This window comes from Dromiciops gliroides, chromosome 2 (genome assembly GCF_019393635.1).
Source record: "Dromiciops gliroides isolate mDroGli1 chromosome 2, mDroGli1.pri, whole genome shotgun sequence".
Classification (NCBI taxonomy): Eukaryota; Metazoa; Chordata; class Mammalia; order Microbiotheria; family Microbiotheriidae; genus Dromiciops; species Dromiciops gliroides.
The window spans coordinates 281931405-281951142 of record NC_057862.1 but is presented as its reverse complement, the minus strand read 5'-3'; the positions used below and the strand labels follow the sequence as shown (position 1 = coordinate 281951142).

General features: G+C 39.7%; 1 protein-coding gene across 1 annotated transcript in view; it reads right to left on the bottom strand.

The window, feature by feature from the left end:
* Positions 1-19465, bottom strand: part of PPP2CA (protein phosphatase 2 catalytic subunit alpha) — a 32259-nt gene extending 12794 nt beyond the window's left edge. The window contains exon 1 of the mRNA XM_043984866.1: positions 18991-19465. Within this exon, the coding sequence (XP_043840801.1) occupies positions 18991-19092 (102 nt within the window). The 5' untranslated portion in view covers positions 19093-19465. The remainder of the gene's footprint in view (positions 1-18990) is intronic.
* Positions 19466-19738: the final 273 nt, after the last annotated feature.

Below are 19738 nucleotides of genomic sequence, written 5' to 3'. Positions count from 1 at the left end.
GTCAAGTGTCTGAGGCTGGATTTGAACTCAGGTCCTCCTGAATCCAGGGCCGGTGCTTTATCCACTGTGTTATCTAGCCGCCCCAGTAATGATGGAATCTTAAAACAGAGCTGCTAAAAATGTACTAGCTGGGAGTAGTGCAATGACTTGCCTTGGCCTTTGTCTATACAGAACTACAAAATTTAGCCTGAGATCCAACAGCTGGGAGGCAAATTGGCCCTAACCATATATCACTGAGGCTTGTCGGGATGGGTGGTATAAATTTATAAGTAAAGAACCAAACAAGAAAATTTACACTGGGAATAGGAGATAGTCACGGGACTATCAGAACAATCATTTGGACAAAAGGAAGAAATAAATTGGGAGTTTGGGAAACATCATGAAGGTATATTATAACAATAGGGGAATTGAGTTATCTAGAAATTTGCTGGAGCTCAAAAAACAACAACAACAACAACACAGGAGCTACAATTTTGACTTGTCTTAAAGATAATTCGATTCTTTAAAGAAGGTAAATAAACAAAGGAAACTTATTCTGACTGGTTTAGCCAAAGAACTGGCCTCTATTAAAGCCTTTATTATATTGGTAGGTTTTAAAGTATAGGGGTTTTTTTTTGCGGGGGTTGTTTTTGGTTTTTTTGTGGGACAATGAGGGTTAAGTAACTTGCCCAGGGTGACACAGCTAGTAAGTGTCAAGTATCTGAATCTGGATTTGAACTCAGGTCCTCCTGAATCCACAGCCAGTGCTTTAGCCACTGCACCACCTAGCTGCCCCAAAGTATAGGGTTTTACCCTTAAAGAGCTATTTACTACTTCACTATGAAATGTAAGATTGGACAAGTGTTTTGCCTTTGGAGCAAATGGGAACCCTGAAAGGAAGAGAAAACCTTCTTACAACACGTGATAGAGCTAGGCATAGTTTGACACACACACACTCTAGGTTTTGGGAGAACAAATTTCAGAGGGAAACAACAGGAAAGATCCCAAAGCCTAAAATTCCATGGAAGTCAGCCCAGCGAGGCACCTCTCAAGAAAGAAATTCTAAAGACAATTTCAATGAAGAAGACAAGGGTAACCATCTAATGAGGGGCTTCTTAAACCTGGATTCCAAGGACAAATTTTGGGGCTCTGTGAACCTGGTTGGGGGTTAAAAACTCCATCTTTATTTTCACTAACCTTTAACTAAAATTTAGCATTTCCTTCAATTATTTAAAAACATCATTCTGAGAAAAAGTCCATAGTTTTTACCAGACTGCCAAAATGGGTCTATGAACACGAAAAAAGGTTAAGAACACCTGATCTACAAAAAGATCAGTCCTGTAAGAATATCTTCAGTGCTAAAGTTCAGAAGGAACTGAAGAATACTAAAGAAGGAAAAATTACAATTTTGCTTCTGTTTTCCTCTACCTATGAGGATGTCTTTATAATGGAAAAGACAAAACAAGTTAACATAGAACTGAAACCCCAAATAAGGTATTATTTAGACAGCAATAGGTTCAGAAGTCCTATCTCAGGATACTGAAAAACCTGATATGTGTAACTGCTGAGCAAAAGCAGTTTTTGGAAAAGGTCTTTTGGAAAATGGGAGACATGGCACAGGACCTGGCAAACACTCAAATTTTTTAAAAAGTGAGGACAGAATTTTCGAACTAAAGCACTGACCAGAACTTCAATTTGAACTTCGAAATTCTTGAAAAAACATGTTGTTAAAAAAGATTATTATTAAAAGGACACTGCAAACATTTTAAAAACGAAGAAGTGTTCACAAAAAGCTAGCATAGCTTCCTTTAAAAAAATTATGGCAGTTTTAATTTCCTTTTTTTAAAAACAGCACCATTAGAAGGTCAGGGAAATGCTACATATAAAGTTTACTTAAATTTCAGCATTTTGACATGGTCTCATGAGAATTTTGTGGACAACATGGAGAGAAGTGAGCTATAAATGACAGTAGTGTTAGGTTTATTAAGAACTAGTTGGAGGCAGCTAGGTGGCGCAGTGGAGAAAGCACTGACCCTGGACTCAGGAGGACCTGAGTTCAAATTCAGCTTCAGACACTTACTAGCTATGTGACCCTGGACAAGTCACTTAACACTCCTTGCCCCGCAAAAACAAAAACGAAACTAGTTGAATGAATGGACCCAAAGAGTAAGTATTAATAGGTCAATGTCGATTTAGAGGAATCTCTTTAGTAGTGTCCCAGGCATCTTCCCTTGGCCTCTTTTTGTTCAATATTTTTTAATCAGGAGCTTGAATGAAGGGACAGATGGTACATTTATCAAATTTCCAAATGATAAAGCAGGGATAAACAGCAAATATGGCAGATGAAAGAGTTAATATGCAACACATCCACTGTAGGGAGAGGTGGAGGAAAGGGGACTCCAAGCTCACCATAAAATCAATAATGTCACTTGGCCCTGGTCATATCTGGAGTAATATGTTCTGTTTTGGACATATTTTAGGAAGGAACAAGCTGGAAAACATCCAAAAGATAGTAACCAGAACAGCAAGATATCTTAAGACTATAGCAAATGAAAATCTAGTGTCTTTTTTAAAGAACTAGAGATGTTTAGTTCAGAAGACAAGGCTTGAGGCAAGCAGGGACATTATGCCCTTCTTTAAGTGTTTGAAAGTATATAAGATCCTAAGATTTAGGGCTAAAAGGTGATGTTTGAGGCCATCTGGTTAAACGTCCTTATCTTACTGAAGAAGAAACTGAGGTCCAGAAAGGTGAGAGGGTTTTTTCAGTGGCCATACAGGTGAAGAAGGTGACTTGATCTACTTGGCCCTAGAGAAACAGGAGTAAGACCAATTGGTACCATTGGAAGAAAAGCAGAGGTTAATCTTCTACTTCATAACAATTAGAGCCGTGCTAAGGGGAAATGAAGTGCCTTGGGAAGCAGTGTATTCCCTCCCCCTCACTATAGATGGAAGTGACTGCTTAGATGACCACTTTTTAGGTATATTGTAAATAGAAGTTAGCCATGGACTGAACTTGATCTGAGATTGTGTAACTTAATTTGTTGTTCTCTCATGTTCAACTCTTCATGAGCCCATTTGGAGTTTTCTTAGCAGATACAGGTGTGGTTTTCCATTTCCTTCTCCAGCTCATTTTACTGATGAGGAAACTGAGGCAAACGGGGTTAAGTAACTTTCCCAGGGTCACACTACTAGTTAAGTATCTGATGCCAGATTTTAATTCAGAAAGACTCATCTTCCTGACTCCAGGCCCAGCATTCTATCCACTGTACCACCTAGCTCCCTACTAATTATACAAAAGAAATGTTTTTCTCTGAATGGATCAAATGAGAGGCTATTTTCTCTTGGAAAGAGTATCACAAACCAAATCAGATCATTCAATTCTACAACAAGACAGAAAAATGGTCAGTAAATTCAACTGATTCCATAGGATATACACTTTTAGTATATTGGCATGCAGTATGAAAACAAGTCCTGTTCACCATGCAGAATTTCCAGCAGAAAGGATTTTTTCAGTCTCAAAATATTTTAGCACATGGCTGTATTCTTCAGCAGAGGTATCACAAACTAATATTTGCTTCAGGTAATTTCCCATTTTAAAATTCATCTTTCCTTGAAGATATTTACCACCAATTTTCTTAAAAAGGCCACCTACCAAGGAATTATCTAAATTTTATCATTTGAGGATTTGCCTTTCGAAAGTACAAACCCAAAAGCTTTATCATCTTCAAAAAACCAAACTGCCTTCAACTGAACCAGCTCATCATAAACTGAGTTATTTTAAATGTTTTAAGTATATATAGTTAATAGTTTTTAAAACCTGTTCATCTTAGTGCCAAAATAGGTCATAGTAGGATGTTAAAAAAAAAAAAAGGACTTTAAACTTTAAATGGATGATAGCTGCCAGGAATTAAAGCAAAATAGAAACAGAGCTCTTGAATAATTTGCTTTGTCAATGTAATTAACTTTGGAACATTTTACGGAACTAGACTGAAAGCAGTAATTAACTACCATATATTCAATATAGTTTAAAGGTGTTTTTCCCCCCACAATAGAAAATACTTCATCCTTTCCATAAAGGCCTATGAATTATAAGTCAACCATTTGAAGACAGCACTATGGGTGACTATGCTGAGGAAAATGTGTTAAAGTTCATGACTTAATCTGTGCTCAACTACAGAGACATAACCAAACTATTTTTATACCACAACACTAACATGAAATTTACTACTCTTCAAAATCATAGGTATAAAGTAATAAGTCTGGTATGCTTTCAAGTAAGGGAAGACTAGCCAAACACTGTAAATATAAGGCTGAAAAAAACCCTGTTCCTTCCTACAATATTACATTACAACACAAATTAAGTCTCAATCACATTAATAAGTTAGTGCTCCTAGTGGCAGGATTGCTTAACATTTATGTACACTCCCAGTTTTTTTTGCAGATGTTTTAAGGCCTAATTTTTATAACTATGTTCATTCTTTTTTTTCAGTAAGTCAATAAACATTAAGAGAGAGAGAGAGAGAGAGAGAGAGAGAGAGAGAGAGAGAGAGAGAGAGAGGGAGGCAGGCAGGGGCAAAAGACAATCCCTGCCTTCAAGAAGCTCACAATCTAACAGGAGACACAACAAGCAAACAGATAGTTACACACAAGCTATGTACAGAATAAAGAAGAAATAATTAAAAGGGACTAGAATGTTTTAAAAGTTAGGAAAAACCTCCTATTGAAGATGGGATTTTAGTTGGCACCTAAAGGAAACTAGGGAAGTCAATAGGTAGATATGAGGAAGGAGAGCCTTCCAGTCATGGGGGATAGCCAGAGAAAATGCCTGGAGCCCAGAGATGAAAAAAGGAGTATCTTTTTCATAGAATAGCAAGAAGGCCAGTGTCATGGGGAGTAAGGTGTAAGAAGACTGAAAAGGTAGGGTGAAAACAGGGCTAAGTTATGAAGGCTTTTAAAAGCAAAAAGATTTTTGTATTTGAACCTGGAAATGATAGAAGTCACTGGAGTTTACTGAGTAGGGAGGTAACATGGCAAGACCTGCACTTTGGAGACTGAATGAAGGTTGGATTGTAGTGAGGAGAGACCGGAGGTAGGCAGACCCACCAGCAGGTTAGGGCAATAATCTAGGCATGAGGTGATGAGGGTTTACAGCAGAATAGTAGCAGTGTCAGAGAAGAGAAAAGGGGGCAGAGTTAAAAAAGTTGCAAAAATGAAACTGACAGACTTTGATTGAATAGGAAGGATGAGAAATAGTGAGTTGTTCTGGACATGCTGAGTTTAATATGGCTACTGAACATCTAGTCCAAAATGTCTGAAATGTAGTTGATAGATGCAAGATTGGAAGTCAGCAGAGAGTTTAGGGAAGGATAGGTAGATCTGAGAAACATTAGCATAGAGAAGATGATTAAAACCATGGGAGCTAAGTAGAACCGTATGAGACACCAGATGGTTCTGCTGATTCAATACTTCACTTCCCATTGCAAAAAAAATTTTTTAACATCTTAATCTTTGGAACTGAGTAAATGACAGGATCCAAAGACAATCAGTCATTAATGCTTGTGATGTCAACTTGGAAGAACATTCAGGGTCAATCTGGCATATTTATCAATAACTTACAGGAAGGTATAGATTGCATGTTTGTCAAATTTGCAGGTAATACAAAGCTCAGAGGGACACAACACTGGATGACAAAGTTAAGATCAACAGGCTAGTCAACAAATATGAAAGATGGGTCAAAGATAAAACCATGACATTAAACGGCAAAACAAACAAAAAAACCAGAATTCTATAACTGGGTTTTAAAAACCTTTCTAAGTACAAAATGGTTAAGTCACACAGGAAACAATTCATGTTAAAGAGATCTGAGGGTTTTTGGTGGACTAAAAAGCTAAGTGTACCAACATTGCAACATAGATGTCAAAAAAACCTGTCAGCTGCATTAAGAAACAGCATTACATAGGGCAGCTAGGTGGCGAAGTGGATAGAGCACTGGTCCTGGAGTCAGGAGGACCTGATTCAAATCCGGCCTCAGACACTTGACACTTACTAGCTGTGTGACCCTGGGCAAGTCACTTAACCCCAATTGCCTCACTAAAAAAAAAAAAAAAAAAGAAAGAAAGAGCATTACAACCCAAACACAATAGGTAATGGTCTCTAGTGTACTCTACTCTAGTCAAACTCTGAGCACATTTCAGAAAGGCTATGATAAGATAGAGAAGAAGTCCACCAGGATGGTGAAGACCAAGCCTTGGAACAGTAAATCAGGGATCTTGAGATTTTTCTCCAAACAGTTGTCTTTCAAAAGGCTGTTTTGGGATTGGGTGGGGGTGGAGGTGGGGGTGGAGCGGGATAAATGACTGATTCTGCCACAGAATCAGAAGTAAAGGGTGGAAGTTGGAGAGAGGCAAATATCAACTTCACTTTGATGTAAGGAAAGCTTGATGTATTTGGGATGCTATGCTACCCTCTTAATGCAGCACACAATCATGGTAGTTTTTTGACATCCATGTTACAACACTGCTACATTTAATTTCTTAGTCCACCCAAACCTCCAGACCTATTTAACATGAACTGTTTGTTACCTGTGTGACTTTACCGTTTTGGGCATGTCCAACTCTTCAGTACCCCATTTGGGGTTTTCTTGGCAAAGACACTGCAGTGGTTTGACATTTCCTTCTCCAGTTCGTTTTATAGATAAGGAACTGAGGCAAACTGGGTTAAGTGACTTGCCCAGGATCATTCAACTAGTAAGTGCCTGAGGCCAGATTTAAAGTTAGGAAGAGAAGGTCTTCCTGACTCCAGGCCAGGGACTCTATCCACTGTGTCAATTAGTAGCCCTTCCTAACAATTAGAGCTATCCAAAAGTAGAACACACCACCTTAGGAAAGAGTAGGTTATTTGTTTCCTCATTTCCTTCACTGAAGGTTTTCAAGCAAAGGCTTGAAATGTTATAGAGGCATTCCTTCTTCAGGTATGGGTGGAGGTGGTTAAACTCTGAGTTCTATTCTAGATTATATGAATATAGATATAAATAGGATATATAGGAGAAAGTAACTTGAGAACCAGAATTCAAGTGGCTGTCTTTACAGACCTGCCTTTTCTTAATCAGCTCTCATTTCAATTGAAAGTATATATTTCTTCATACTTTCTCTAATTATATCAGAATCTTTAAATTCATTATACCTGTTTGGTTTTTTTTTTGGTGGGCAATGGGGGTTAAGTGACTTGCCCAAGGTCACACAGCTAGTAAGTGTCAAGCGTCTGAGGCCAGATTTGAACTCAGGTACTCCTGAATCCAGGACCAGTGCTTTATCCACTGCGCCACCTAGCTGCCCCATTATACCTGTTTAAAAAAAAAACTGGAGTAAAACATCTCACCTAACTTTGTAATAATTACTGGTACGGTAGTATTTCAACCAAAAGATAAAAGGAGTATAATAAGGACAAATTACAAACCCTACCTACCATCTTACTTTCTATTAAACTTGGATGGTAAACCAATTACATCTTTATTTTAATTTTCACTAACTTTTGGTTTCCTTTGTAATCTTATGTATTTATTTTATGCGTTTAAAAAAATTATTCTGGGGATAATCACCAAAGTGATCTGTTCCCTGGCCATTTCTCTCTCCTAATAAATCTCTTTATTTTACCAAAAAAAAAAAATTATTCTAAGAGGTCCATAGGCTTCCATTGCACAAAAGATTGAGAACTTCTATAATACAGCTAATTTGGAATGACTTTGAGAAAACACACACACACACAAAAGTAAAAGGAGGTGGGAAGCTAGGTGGTACAGTGGATAAAGCACCAGCCCTGGATTCAGGAGGACTTGAGTTCAAATCCGGCCTCAGACACTTGACACTTACTAGCTGTGTGATCCTGGGCAAGTCACTTAACCCTCATTGCCTCCCCCCAATGGTATTGAAAAAGTAGGTGGGAGAACTTAACCAAACAAAATAAACTAAAGGAATAAAGAACATTTAAATTTGATTTTAACTCAGATTTGTTGTGTCCCGTTGATTTTTGTAATGTTTAGTTAACAGATACAAATATTTTATAATTAAACTATAAATAATACACTTTGATATACATATGAATAAAGCATAAACAATTTTCAAGCAACATTCCTACCACAAGTCAAGTCCCCTGAGTTTTTTTGTTTTGTTTTGTTTTGTTTTAGTGAGGCAATTGGGGTTAAGTGACTTGCCCAGGGTCACACAGCTAGTAAGTGTTAAGTGTCTGAGGCCAGATTTGAACTCAGGTACTCCTGACTCCAGGGCCAGTGCTCTATCCACTGTGCCATCTAGCTGCCCCAAGTCCCCTGAGTTTTAAATGTGTTCTCTATAATTGTTAAATAACCACAAAACCCAAAGAGCTTTTTGGAAAGGACACCGTTACTAATGGCTTATACTTCCACGGAACATCTGACAATAGTCCAACACTAGAATGAGATTCAGGAGAACAAAGTTTTAAGCCTCTTTCCACCAGAACCAGATGGAAGTCACTTATCTCTTTAGGTCTGTTTCCCCATCTATAAAATAGGAGGTGCAAATATTACAAAGAGTTTGATGATAAGCAGAGTAAGACAACAAAAATAAGGTTAAAAAACAAGTTCATGGACTCTTGTGCTTCTAATATAATCTGTAGAGCCTTTTCTATCAAGAGATCACTTCTTGACTCTTTAACATACCTACTCCCACCCCTAAAAAACAATTACCTTTCTTATGATTAACATGATTGTACATATCTAACCTATATTAGATTGCTTGCTGTCTTGGGATGGGGGAAGGAAGGGAGAGAGATTTGGAACTCAAGATCTAGCAAAGGTGAATGTTGGGGACTGCCTTTACATGAAAATGGAAAAAAGAAATGGAGTGTTAACTAAGAAAAACACACACATACAATTACCTTCCTAAAATTAATAGTTAAGAATAGTACTGCTTCAAGACAACGGATCCAAATTCAGAGAGGCTCTCTTTTTCACATACTCTAAAAGCACTTTTAAAAAAAGCCTTAGTTTGGGAGAATAGAAATCAAAACCATTTATAACCACAGTAATGGATACAAAGGAGATTAAACTTGATAGTTTTGCAAAAAACAAACAAAAAACCCCACAAACAAACAAAACACCCCACCTTACTCCTCTGAACCCAAACTACATAGATAAAACAGGTAATAAATTTGTGGGATGCTATCCCCCCCCAATTAAGAGATTAATGAATAAAGAATTCATCAGTCAAGATTCTCCCTCCCCAAATAAATTATGGTGTACAGGACAATCCTTTCAATTTAAGTAGAGATGCCTTAGTCCAGGACTTGTTTCATTTCTCCCCAATTATGTGCCATGTTATTCCAAAGTCAAAACACTTAATCAACAGGGGCAGCTAGGTGGTACAGTGGATAGAGCACCAGGCTCTGGAGTCAGGAGTACCTCTGTTCAAATCTGGCCTCAGACACTTAACACTTACTAGCTGTGTGACCCTGGGCAAGTCACTTAACCCCAATAGCCTCACTAAAAACAAAACAAAACAAAACAAAACAAAACAAAAAAAAACACTGAAACAAATGGCAAATTCACTGAACTCTCCCTCCCACTGAAGCTTTTATTATTTGTTCTATTATCCTTCTGAACTACACCCAATGGGAAAATGTTTATGTCAAATATATATGAAGAAATCAAAATTTACAGTGTTCAGTTTGTTAAGTGGATATTTTACATTGCTTTTTAGTGAATAAAGAAACTCAAAAGGGGGGCGGCTAGGTGGCGCAGTGGATAAAGCACCGGCCCTGGATTCAGGAGTACCTGAGTTCAAACCCGACCTCAGACACTTGACACTTACTAGTTGTGTGACCCTGGGCAAGTCACTTAACCCCCATTGCCCCGCAAAAAGAAAAGAAAAGAGGGGCAGCTAGATGGCGCAGTGGTTAAAGCACTGGCCCTGGATTCAGGAGTACCTGAGTTCAAATCCAGCCTTGGACACTTGACACTTACTAGCTGTTTGACCCTGGGCAAGTCCCTTAACCCCCATTGCCCCGCAAAAAAAAAAAAAAAAAAAAAAAAAAAAAAGAAACTCAAAAGCAACTTCTTTGGATCGATCCTATTCTCAAACTAATTTTATCGGAAAACCTTCCTACACTAGCCAACATGACGTCACCTCTGTTGCACAAGACACCTCCATCATGATTTTAATTCAACATTTTCCTAAGAACAGACTAAGGGTTTTTGAAATGGAGATAATGGAAAATGAGAAATAGAGAAAAAAAGCAATATTGAAGGGAATAAAAGTAGAAGGGTAAGAGTAAAAAGCTCTCCTTGACATATTTCCTAATTCCTTGATTGCCCTAAAAGGTACCATACATATACCACTCTCCTCCCCAGCACCCCAAACTTACCCTTAAAAGCTCTGGTCCTCCTAGTTTGCCTCGAAACTATACAAAGATCATTGTCATTAACCAACCAATCTCTGCTAAATGAATGGTACAAAGGAGAAAACTCCTTTGCCCAGACATACTACACTAAGGTACTGGGGAAAAGAGGAAGGAACAGGATTTTGACACCAGAAGGTTTTTTGTCTCTCAACCTGCAAATGCAGGTAATTAAAATATCAAGATCCTTCCTATAATCAAAAAGACAGTAAAGTGGAAATGGATATGCTAATTATTATCATACAAAAATCCACACGTTAAGAACTGAAGGGAAAACAGTGACTGTACTTGCATTACAAAACTGCATTTCCCTTTTCATCTCACTAGTCTCAGCCAAAGAGGAGCTGTGAGATTTGAATTCAAATTTGGCCACAGACACTCACTAGCTGTTTGACCCTGAGTAAGTCACTTAACTGTATACTTCAGTTCCTCATCTGTAAAATGAGCTGAAGAAGGAAATGATAAACCATTTCAACATCTTTACAAAGAAAACCCCAGGACAGCTAAGTGGCGCAGTGGATAGAGCATTAGCCCTGGATTCAGGAGTACCCGAGTTCAAATCTCACCTCAAACACCTGACACTTACAAGCTGTGTTGACTGTGGGCAAGTCACTTAACCCCCATTGCCCTAAAAAAAAAAAAAAGGGGGGGGGAAGGAAAAAAAAAAAAGAAAACCCCAAATGGGGTCATGAGGAGTCAGACACAACTGAAAATGAAGGAAAAACAAAACTCTTAGCCATCCTTGGGTTCTCCTCTCTTTCAAGGGCACAAAGAACTTAAACCAGCTATATCATGTTGTTACATGTCTATGTCAAGGGACATTTGATTCATAGTACAAACAGCTGGAACCTGTAGAAATATTCTGATTGATGGTGCAACATTTTGTGAAAGTTCCAGATAGCAAAATCAGTAGTGACAGTAACCTCATTTGAAAAAAGGGTTAACTGCAATTTTATTACAATGTTTTGAGCTCCAGGTAGCACTTAGAACACAGCACATTGCTACCTTACTATTCAATACCCATCAAGCAGTCCACCACACAGGATAAATCTGGAAAGTTATTTTAACAAACTGAATGACAAGCAAATTCCTTAGTAGTCTCTCAGAGGGATTTCTTATTAACTTATACCAAAATAAAGAGAAACCTTTTTTTTTTTGGGGGGGGGGTTGTTTTGTTTCAGTTTTTGCAGGGCAATGAGGCTTAAGCGCCTCACTCAGGGTCACACAACTAGTAAGTGTCAAGTGTCTGAGGCCATATTTGAACTCAGGTCCTCCTGAATCCAGGGATGGTGCTTTATCCATTGCACCACCTAGTTGCCCCCTTTATATTACGGGACTATTCATATTAAGCACCTCAATTTAGGTCTACATTAGGCAACAATAATATATAAACCATCTGACTTAAAAACAGCAATAACACTTTCTACAGAAATTTATGCTTTACACTTTCCCATCTTCATAGTACTCTCTCTTTTTTTTTAAAGGCAATAGGGGTTAAGTGACTTGCCCACGGTCACACAGCTAGTAAGTGTCAAGTGTCTGAGGCCGAATTTGAACTCAGGTACTCCTGAATCCAGGGCTGATGCTTTAACCACTGCGCCATCTAGCTGCCCCCAGTACTCTCTTTTTAAGGGGGGAAAATACCTAGTCATTCCATTCACATTTCTACCAGTCCCTTAAATCATAATCTTCCTTCAAAAGGCAGAATTCAAACGCTACTTCCTCAAACAAGCCTTTGGTCTCCCACCTTGCCAGATCCATTGCAATTCATTCCTATCTCCCCATCAGCACTCATATTTTATCTCCTAGTAGTTTTGTCCATCCCCTCTACTAGCTAGATCAGACTAAGTTCTTTAAGAACAGGGATCATGTATTGATTGCATTCTTCTCACCCATATCCTAACCCCCTTTTAAACCTCAACTCAAGTACCACCTGCTCCAAGATGCCTCTTCCACACACACACAAAATTACTCTACATTGACCTTGTATATATTTTGTTTTCTTACATGTTTATATAACATTTCCCCATATAGAATGTAAGTTCTCCCCGCCTACCACCATGGCAGAGACCCACTTGGTTTTATCTTTGTTTTCCCAATGCCTGGCACATAGTAGGTGCCACTGATATTTGGTGATTGACTGGTTGATTGTCCAATTCCTTTGTATCATGATAAGGTACACACATTTCCTATATTCAATATACTTAATCCCCCAAACTTCATTTTTCTATCACTGTCATCAAGACAAAATCCTGCCATGGCTTTATTTAACAGGGTGTGGGAGTTTAGGGGTAGAGGACAGAGTAGACAAAAAATAAGAATTTGATACCTTTATGGTCATACCCATGTTTTTCAATATAACCTTGTGGAAAATATTGCTATTTCCATTCTTATTTCAGGAGAACATGATTTTTAAACAACTAAATAATGTCATCAATTTCTAAAAGTAGAGGTTTTAAATCACATACACTTAATAAAAAGCAATTTTTATGCTTAAAAAAAAAAAGAATAAGGACCAAGGACTGTGTGGCACCTAAAATAAAATTTGAACATAAAATGTTCAAAGGTTTGTTAAAGGAATGTGCTTCAACACAAACTCAAAGTAAAGTACTAATTCTCTAAATATCTAGACTATTAACAAAAATTTTCAAAACCGATTTTGTACTTCCAAAGAGCTCTCTCAAAAATTCAAAGAACAAAAAAGGTAGAAATTAGAATAGGTCTATTAATTACTAGAAATGGGCTCTATGGGCCAAGTATTTACATATTGGTTCCTGATCTTTTGCTTTCTTTTTTTTTTGGTGAGGCAATTGGGATTAAGTGACTTGCCCAGGATCACACAGCTAGTAAGTGTTAAGTGTCTGAGGCCAGACCTGAACTCAGGTCCTCCTGACTCCAGGGCCATGCTCTCTCCACTTCGCCACCTAGCTGCCCCAATCATTTGCTTTCTAAAGATTGAAAACGGTAGGGAACGTGATATACAAAATGACTTGGTATAAAAATGTATCTCAATGATCTTCAGAATTTTCATGTATTTTATACAAGAGACTGGAGTAACAAGAGAGAAAAATAGTTGTTTCATGAACAATGGGAAGCAATATGCTTATTTAAAATCTGTGAAATGGTTAAAAATGGACCACTTATAATAACCAAACATTCTATATATGGTGCATATACCTGAGGAAAGAATGCTTTTTTGTAAAAAAAAAAAAAAAAAAAAAAAGGGGGGGGGGAGAACCCACCTCTGGTCATGGAAAAACTTTAAAAATCTCAAAAGCATAATGGCTGTGTTAAAATTGTACCCAAGTTAAACTAAATTTTAGAAAAAGTAAAAACGTTTTCCCAATTGTTGAATTAAAAGACATCAATCAGAGCTAGGTGGCACAGTGGATAAAGCACTGGCCCTAGATTCAGGAGGACCTGAGTTCAAATTCGGCCTGGGACACTTGACACTGACTTGCTGTGTGGCCCTAGGCAAGTCACTTAACCCTCATTACCCCACAAAAACAAATAAAACGAACATTTTAAATTGTTTTTACATGTGATTTAGAATGCATGCTTGGACATTCTCTCTCTCTCTCAAATAAATTGTGGCCCAAGGCCCAACCACCCCACCCATACCCCAATTCTGGCACAGACAATTAATACCTTTGTGATCTTGAACCACATCAGTCTGTTTCCTCAACTGTTAATTATATTTTAATTAACTACCTCAAAAAGTTGAGAAAAATGCTTTGTAACCCTCAGAAAGGCACAGTAGGAAGAATTTCTTTGAAGGGATATAACCAAATATTCTAACTATTAGAGGACTAGGTCTTTTCTTCCCGCACAGTTTCATGGTATGCTACTTTGATAATCTCAGTATTTTGTACCAGATACCTATTACAAATTACTGTCATTTGACAGTAAGCATTTTTAAATGTAATAAGCATTTTAAAACAAACTCTTGCATCAGGTTCTCTTTAATGCAACTTAGCTAAAAGCAGCATGTTAATTTCTTCAAATTTTTACACAGTATATTTTTTCCTTCTTAAAAGTGTAAATAATTTTTTAAAGAACAATTTTGCAAAGGGGATTTAAAGAACTTTTATAAACCCTCAAGACCAATTAACATGATTAAAACTAATAATCAAACACACCATTTATTAAGCACAGACTTCCAGGTACAGTGCTAAGCACCTAGGATACTAATACAAACCACCAAGAACAGTCTCTTCTCCTAAGAGTTTACAAAATAAATACAAAAAATGGGGAAGGGGTATTAAGGAAAAGCCTAAAGAAGGAGCTTAAAGCAAAGTAGTGATTCAAAGTCAGAGATGAGATGGGAGATGCAATGCAGGAATGGGGGAACAGCCTGCACAAAGTCTTGGAGACTGGAGATGGAATGAATGCCTTGTGGAGGAAGAAAAGCAAGTAGGGCAGTTTGATTTGGCTTGACAGCAGTGTTGAAGATGAATGTGTAATAAGTCTGTAAAGGCAGGCTGGAGTTCAATTTTAAATGCCAATCAGAAGATTTTATTTTATTCTGGAAGCAAAAGGTAGTCACTGGAGGTTTTTAAGCATAAGTGATATGGTCAGATCTATGCTTTAGGAATATCATTTTAGCAGCTATGCAAAGAAGGATGGTGAGGAGAGGAAAAAGACTGGAGCCACTAACTCAAGTGAGATGATGGCCTCAACTAGGTCAGAAGAAGGGATGGATGATATATACATGTAAGCAAAATCAACACAACTTAGTAACCAACTGGATATAGGAAGTGAAGAATCAAGGATGATCCAAAGTTGATGCCTAAGGGCCATGTAAGTGGAGAGATACCCAACAGGCAGCTGGAAATACAAGAGATTTAGGAAAACTACTCTTTACCAGATATGAATGCTCAGTGGGGAATATAGTTTTATATTGATGAGCCTGTCTCTTCAGACCTATCAAAACTACTGTCTTCAAAACGATTTAAATGTGAATTCAAAAATTAATTTATAGAAGTTTACTGAGATTTTTTTTTTTTAGGAAAAACACAAAACAAAAACACCAGACTAAGATTAGTAAAGTGGTCAGCAAAATGACAAAAGATAATATTCACTTTACATGGAATAGCCAGCCCTTTATGACTTGACTGCAAAAAAAATGTTTTGTTTTTTGTTTTTTGGGTTTTTTTGCGGGGCAATGGGGGTTGTGACTTGCCCAGGGTCACACAGCTAGTAAGTATCAAGTGTCTGAGGCCGGATTTGAACTCAGGAACTCCTGAATCCAGGGCCAGTGCTTTATCCACTGTGCCACCTAGCTGCTCCCAAAAAATGTTTTTAAAAGAGATTACCAAAATATACATTAACCCAAAGCTTTCAAATTAGTCAAGAGATCATTAGCTCCTCCACTACAGAAGGAAATCCAATCCAGGAAAAATATTTTGTTCAACAACTTCAAAATTAAAAGTAATTTTCTTGCTGGCCAAGGACCTTACCTTTATCCTTCCTTCCCCCAGAACTTAGCATAGTTCTGTGGAATATCTAAGTGTTTAGCAGAAGCCATTAGGTGGGAAGCATTTGTTCACATGTGTTTCATACAAAGTTATTAAAATGTAAAAGATTTAAAAAAAATAAATCCTACTAGCTGTGTGACCCTGGGCAAGTCACTTAGCCCCAACTGCCTCACTTAAAAAAAAAAAAGTATATAATTTAAAAGGGGGAGGAGTGGCATATACTATAGGTCAATACTGACATTTACATATAGACACATGTGTATATATACACAGATCCACACACAAACATGGATAACAAAAGGAGAATTTAATAAATACAAAGAGAGGTCCAAGTCAGAGCACTATGAGAAAAGGAGGGAGATAATACTTAAATGTGCAATTGTTGAAGGGGAATTGGGGGAGACAGGGGTGTGCATTTCAGGCACAAATTAGAACTTGAAGAATAACTATAGGAATAGAGTTCAGAATAATTTTCATTCTGACATTTAAATGACTTTATCTACCAGCTCTTAGTTTAAAGAGTTGGAACTATACCTGAGCAGCATTTCTAATAACATATATATATATATATATATATATATAAATTTATTTTAGAGGGCAATGAGGGTTAAGTAACTTGCCCAGGGTCACACAGCTTGTAAGTGTTAAGTGTCTGAGGCCGGATTTGAACTCTGGTCCTCCTGAATCCAGGGATGGTGCTTTATCCACTTCGCCACCTAGCTGCCCCCCTCTAATAACTTGTTCTTAAATCAAAAGATTACAGACTTGACACTTACTAGCTGTGTGACCCTGGGCAAGTTACTTAACCCCCATAGACCTACAAAAAAAAAAATTACAGCTGGGTGGTTTTTTTCCTTCAATGAATAGACCACCTCAGCAAGTAGAGAACCTATATTGGTAAAGCCTACTTTCAACCAGAGGTTATCCTAGTGGTACTGAATTAGGGGGTCAAGAACCAGTCCCCCATTTCCAAGACAAATTGGAATTCCAACACAAATTCAAATTCAATTCCATAAATTAGTAGTTTGCTACCACATCTGTTGAAGGGGACTACTCAAGTTGCATGGAAAACTTTCAAAACTGTCACCTTAGGTGACAGCTCACAGTACAATCTCTTAAATTGCCACTCTCAGGAGCACGAAGAACCATGCCACCATCTTTAAGAAAACAGAATTGTCCTCCAGATTTTCAAACTTCTTTTGTTTACATGTAAATTTCATATTCGACATTAATTTAAAGCTTTCAATTTAATCGGTTGACAAGTAATCCCTTTTTTCCTCTATTTAACAATTTTAGAATGTATCTTTCATTCCTTGCAGAGGAATGGTATTTAGTGAATAAAGTCTGTGAAAAAAGAAATCTAACCAAATCTCAGACTGTTTGTACAAGATTATGCTCCTCAATGTAAATTTTATTAACATCATTCAACGACATTGTAAAAAGTTCAAATTGTAAAGGCATCTTTAAAATATATTAAAACAAAACAAAGGGGCAGCTAGGTGGCGCAGTGGATAAAGCACCAGCCCTGGATTCAGGAGGAGCCGAGTTCAAATCCAACCTCAGACACTTGACACTTACTAGCTGTGGGACCCTGCGCAAGCCACTTACTTAACCCTCACTGCCTCTCAAAAAACAAAACAAAAACAAAAATATACATTAAGCACAATTATCAACATAATTCCAATAAGAATTACAAGTCATTAAGCTTATTTTCCTCAGCTACTTAGTAAAAAAGGATCACTATTTGCACAAGGGTTGTGGAAGGACTGTTTGATTAAAAATATTACTATTGAACGATACTGACTCACAATAGCTCTATGTTAAGTATGATGTCAAAGACAGATTCAACAAACTTTTCAAAACAACCGGTACTTCTCCAAATTATGGCGTCCTTTTAAAAACAAAGGGCAAGAATATCAACAAAATAAGGTGACATTAGTTACAGACTGCAGAATTTTACTCACTTTACGGACATTTAAGATGGTATCAATTTTGTATTTCAATAGCAAGTAATTATCATAAAAATTTTTATGATACTTTTTCACTACGACCCTTCTTGTAACTATGACAAATATCAATCTAATTACGTTGAAATATGAAATTCAAGACTAAAATTTCTTACAAGCCCAGAAAATTTTGTGGTTAAAAATTGTTTACAGAATGCACTTTAATTCCGTTTGAGCAAATTATACATTGTAACAAGAATTGAATATTCTATCCAATTTTTTATAATTCCCACGACTCTTTATTTCATACAGTCCATAAGACCCTAACTAGAATTGTATTTCGCCTTTAGATTTTTAACCCTGACGTTTCTTTGCACCCTCTCCCCTCCTCCCGCAACAAGATCAATCCCCTGAAATCATTCTTCCGCCCACACAAAACCCCCACAGAGCCTCCCCTGCCCTCCCCCGCCCGGCAACTACAGCGTCTCTCGGCTCCCCAGGCCAGGCCTAGCCCCTCCACTCTTTCACGCCAGAGCCCCCCCCGCCTTGGATCGGGGCTCTCCGACCCCTCCTTCTACCTCCCTCCCCCCCTTCCCGAGGGCCGGGACCCGGCCACTCTCTAAGCTTCCCGAGACCCAGCCGAGCGGCGCCATTTTAGGCAGAGGCGGCGACGGCGACCAATCCCAGCGTCGGAGCCAGGGGGCGCCGAGCCGCCCCGGGAAGCGGGGACCGAGGCCAGGGCTCAAAGGAAAGGCTTTCCCCGCGCCTGTCCACCCTCCTTTAGGGACGGAGGACGAGGCGTAGGGTCGATCAGGCGGAGTCCGCCATGTTGCCGGCTGCGGCCTCCGCCGCAGGCCGCCCGTGCCCCCTCCTCTCGGCCCCGGCCAGGAGAAGCAGGCCGGGAGAAAGGCATGACGGGGTCCTCGGGAAAGCCTCCCTACTACCCTCCCTCCTTCTCCACACCGCCATCAGAGCATCCCCGTAGGCTAGGCCGAGGGTGCCGCCCCGGACGAAGGAGGAAGAGGGGGCGGCGGACCCTCCCCCAGCCTTCGATCCCCGCAGAGAACCCGGCGGGCCCCGGCTCACCCTCCCGGGAGAGGGGGCGGGCACCGCTGACTCAGGCCCTGGGCCCGAGGCCCCGGCCTGCTGAGTGGCCTCACCTTCTCACAGAGACTCTTAACCTGGGACTCCGAAAGTTGCTTGCACTCGTTGAGCTGCTCGATCCACTGGTCCAGCTCCTTGGTGAAAACCTTCTCGTCCATGATGCTGCCGCTGCCGCCGCCGCCGCCGCCTCTGGGCCCCACCGGCACCCTCTCCCCGCCGCTCCGGCCGCAAGCACGCACTCACACAACTGCCACCGCCTCTCGCGGGGCCTGTGGGTGGCGGCCGGGCTTGCTCCTCGGAACCGGCTCTTTGCCTGCTGACTCTCCGCGGTGCTAGAGTGCCGGCGGCAGCGACTCCTCCTTTCCCTCTAGCTCTGGAGCTCAGCTTCTCTGTAATGGCGGCTGCCCGGCGTACTGACGTCAACTCCCCGACGTGGGGAGGCGGAGGAGAGAGGAGCTGGCAGGAATTTGGAAAAGGACTGGCGCAGCCGCAGTTTCACTGTGGAGGGTGGCGTAGGGAGAGGGATGTAGGGCGTGGGCGCGCGGAGGCCTAACTAGAAGAGGCACCTTAGCTTCAGGGCGGGGTCCAGGGAGGGAGGGAAGGCTGAGACTGCGCAGGCGCTGTGGTCACCCAGGCCTAAGGAAGGTATACCCTAGTATACCTAGGTGGGGCGAGGGCGCAGGCGCAGCAAGTGGCGCCTTCCCAGAAGGGGGCCTGGCAACCGAGTGTCGCTGGGCGTGCTCTCCCTAGTTCGGGGCCTGGCTGCCGATTTTGTAACTGTGGGGCTTAGATTTGGTTAGGGAA